Below are 4,137 nucleotides of genomic sequence, written 5' to 3'. Positions count from 1 at the left end.
AGGAGAAAAAGGCCAAAAAGGCATTTCCTGGCCATCTTTCCTCACTTCTAGAAGTCTTGTCTCACAGCTTCTGCCTATTTCTCAATAGCCATAACTTACTCATATGGTCACACCTAGCTGGAATGAGGCTAGAAATGTAGCTTGGTACAACTGCTGTTCTTAGAATCATTCATGCTGAAAAAAAATCTCTCCGCTAACTAGGAATTGAAGGGATGTTCCTCAGCTTGATAAAGCATATCTGCAAAACACCCACAGCTAACATCATACTTAATGGTTGAGAAACTCAAAACTTTCCACTAAGATCAGACAAGACAAAGATAGCCTCGGGGCACCTGGGTGGCTTAGTCGGTTAAGCGTCCGACTTTCGCTTGGGTCATGATCTCGCGGTTCATGAGTTCGAGCCCCGCGTTGGGCTCTGTGCTGGCTGCCAGCTCAGAGCCTGGAGCCTGTTTCAGTCTGTGACTCCCTCTCTCTCTGACCCTCCCCTGCTCAAGCTGTCTCTCTCTCTCTCTCCTAGAAATAAATAAAACATTAAAAAAATTTTAAAAAAAAAGACAAAGATAGCCTCTCTCGCCATTTCTTTTCAGTATCATACTGAAAGTTCTATCTATTGCAATAAGACAAGAAAAGGAAATAAAAGGATGCAGATTGGGAAGAAAGAAATAGTACTGTCTTTGTTCACAGATGACATGATCATTCATGGAGAAAATCTTAAAGATTCAACAGAAACAACAACGACCAAAATAACCCTCCTGGAACTAACAAGCAATTATAGCAAGATCAGAGGATACAATGATACACGGTTAATATGTAAGAGTGCATTGCTTTCCTATATATCAACAATGAATAAGTGGAATTTGGAATTAAAAACACAATACTATTTATATTAGCACCTTTCCCAATTAAAAACTTAGGTATAATTTTTTGAGGAACCTCCACACTGTTTTCCAGAGGGGCTGTACCACTTTACAGGTTCCTCAAAAAATTGACAATAGAACTCCCTTATGACCCAGCAATAGCACTGCTAGGAATTTACCCAAGGGATCCAGGAGTGCTGATGCATAGGGGCACATGGACCCCAATGTTCATAGAAGCACCCTCAACAATAACCAAAACATGGAAAGAGCCTAAGTGTCCATCAACGGACGGATGGATCAAGAAGATGTGGTTTATCTATACAATGGAATACTACAATGGCAATGAGAAAGAATGAAATCTGGCCATGTGTAGCAACATGGATGGAACTTTGAGGCTGTTATGCTGAGAGAAATAAGTCAGGCAGAGAAGGACAGATACCATATGTTTGCACATATAGGAGGATTAGGAGGAACTTTTTTTTGTTTGTTTGTTTGTTTTATTTATTTATTTTTTTAAATAGTTTATTGTCAAATTAGTTTCCACATAACACTCAGTGCTCATCCCCAAAGTGCCCTCCTCCATGCCCACCCCCCCTCCCCCCCACATCCATCAGTCCTCAGTTTTTGTCAGCATTCAAGAGTCTCTCATGGTTTGCCTCTCTCCCTTTCCCCCACCATTTCCGCCCTTCTTCTCCCCCTTGTTCCTCCGTCAAGTTCCTGGATTAGGAGGAACTTAATGGAGGACCATGGGGGAGAAGAAGTGGGGAAGAATCGTTGGAGAGAGAGAGGGAGGCAAACCATGAGAGACTCTTGAATGCTGAGAACAAACTGAGGATTGATGGGGTGGAGGGACGGGGAAGGGGGGTGATGGGCATAGGGGAGGGCACTTGCTGGGATGAGCACTGGGTGTTATATGGAAACCAACTGACAATAAACTATTTAAACTTAAAAAAAGAAGGGAATGACAAAACAAACCACAGAGCGGGGGAAAAATTGCATAAGACATGTCCAAAATACACAAAGAACTCTTCAAACTCAACAATAAGAAAAAGTACAACTGATTTAAAAATGAGCTATAGAAGACAGCGCTGGAGCACCTGCAGCCACAGGTGGGCAGGTGACTTTCTCGTCCCCCTGCCGCGCGCGCACCTGGCGCGGGACTTGCGCGGGTTCTCGGGACCAGTTGGCTGTGTTTGTGCCGGGACTCTTTAAATCATGGAAAAACAAAATTGACAAATGAATGCTCCTTACCCAGGAACAAATTTACCACCTGAATATCTCCCTCAATATCCTTCAGCAGCACTCCAAGGACCTCCAGGATATACTGCCTACTTTGTCCCCCAGGTTGGCTATCCTGGCCCCCAGGTTGGCTACCCTGGCCCCCAGATTGGCTACCCTGGCCCCCAGGTTGGCTATCCTGGCCCTCAGGCTGGCTATCCTGGCCCCCAGGCTGGCTACTCAATTCCCCCAGCTGGTTATTCAGGTGCTGGCCCAGCAGACTTTCCTGTCCAACACCAGGCAGTATATAATCAGCCAGGTGGACGTGCAGGGGTACAGTGGATGCCAGCACCACCACCTCCATCAGACTGTCCACCTGGATTGGAATATTTAAGTCAGATAGATCAGATACTGGTTCATCAGCAAGTTGAGCTTCTGGAAGTTTTAACAGGTTTTGAAACTAATAACAAATATGAAATTAAGAACAGCTTTGGACAGAGGATTTACTTTGCAGCAGAGGACATGGATTGCTGTACCCGATATTGCTGTGGGGCTTCTAGGCCTTTTACCATGAGGATTGTTGATAATATGGGCCAAGAAGTTATAACTCTGGAGAGACCACTAAGGTGTGACCACTGTTGTTGCCCTTGCTGCCTTCAGGAGATAGAAGTCCATGCCCCTCCCGGTGTACCTGTAGGTTATGTTATTCAGACCTGGCACCCATGTCTTCCAAAGTTTACAATTCAGAATGAGAGAAGATGTACTAAAAATTACTGGTCCGTGTGTTGTGTGCAGCTGTTGTGCAGACGTTGATTTTGAGATTAAATCTCTTGATGAAGAAATGATAGTTGGCAAGATTTCCAAGCAGTGGACTGGTTTTGTTAGAGAGGCGTTTACTGACACTGATAACTTTGGTATCCAGTTCCCTTTAGACCTCGATGTGAAAATGAAAGCTGTAATGCTTGGTGCCTGTTTCCTCATTGATTTCATGTTTTTTGAAAGGAGTGGAAACAAAGAATAAAAAGGAGTGTGATAGAGGATTAATGGAGGCCTCCTCAGAAAGCATGAAGTCCATGTACTTAGTGGGACTATGTCAAGGAAATACTAATTGTTTTTCTTCTTCTTAACTGAAATGACTTATAGTTACTGTGATGCCTGAAGCTCCTCATATATGTGATGACTTTTCAAATTACAGAGTTTATTTTCTATACCACTTACCTATAAATGTTTTTATGCATTTTGTTTTGTTTATACATTTTCTTTTTCATTGTGTATTTGAGAGAAAGGACACAGGAATTTTTACATTAATATGAAACTTCTTGTACTAAATTGTTCTGAACTATAATATGTTTTATTCAACTTTTACACCAAATTAACTAAAGTCTTATTAAAGTAGTAAATTATGCATTTTATTATAGTTCCAATTTATTTCACATGCAACAATTAATGTTATTTTGCAAATACTGTATATTCAAATACATTGAAAATGAATATACTTGGTTTCCTTTACAACTGTGTTAAAATAATACTTAATATTCATACTACCAAAGAAAAACAAAATGTGTATTTGTTTTTTGTTTGGCAAATCACAACATATTTAACTTCTTTTGTAAGCTAATCTGCTACCATAAAATGATTTTCATTATTGACAAGAAAATAAATCACTGATTTTTTTTTTTATGATTTTCAATGAAAAAGACCTGTTCTAAAGAGGACAAATTTAAAAGTTCACTCTAGAACTGGAGCACTATTATAATTTTTGAAGTAATTGTTTACACATGGAATGTTTAGCTCCTGTATACATTCTGTCATTCATATAGCATGATAATTATGAGATCACTCAGGTGTTAAATATAACATATATATTCCATCTGAGTAGAAACTTAAGTAATGGTCTGTTATTTACCTGAACAATCAAACAACTGAATTAAAAATTATTGATATAAAAAAAATGAGTTATAGACCTAAACAGACACCTCACTAAAGAATATGTACAGATAAAAAAATATATATGGAAGATGTTCAACATCTTATGTCATCAGATAAATGCAAATTAAAACAA

The 4,137-nt window shown here is 39.8% G+C and overlaps 1 protein-coding gene across 1 annotated transcript; it reads left to right on the top strand.

Annotated features, from left to right (window-relative positions):
* Positions 1-1,946: 1,946 nt before the first annotated feature.
* On the top strand, positions 1,947-3,312 carry LOC120222304 (phospholipid scramblase 1-like). Its single transcript, XM_039220100.1, is given in 2 exon segments — positions 1,947-2,824; positions 2,826-3,312. Coding segments are annotated over 2 exon segments (1,023 nt in total). The 5' UTR covers positions 1,947-2,072; the 3' UTR covers positions 3,097-3,312.
* Positions 3,313-4,137: the final 825 nt, after the last annotated feature.

This window comes from Hyaena hyaena, unplaced genomic scaffold (assembly GCF_003009895.1).
Source record: "Hyaena hyaena isolate Hyena2069 unplaced genomic scaffold, ASM300989v1 scaffold_859, whole genome shotgun sequence".
In the NCBI taxonomy this organism is placed as follows: domain Eukaryota; kingdom Metazoa; phylum Chordata; class Mammalia; order Carnivora; family Hyaenidae; genus Hyaena; species Hyaena hyaena.
Note: the sequence above shows the minus strand (reverse complement) of the source record. Positions and strands in the feature narration are given on the sequence as shown.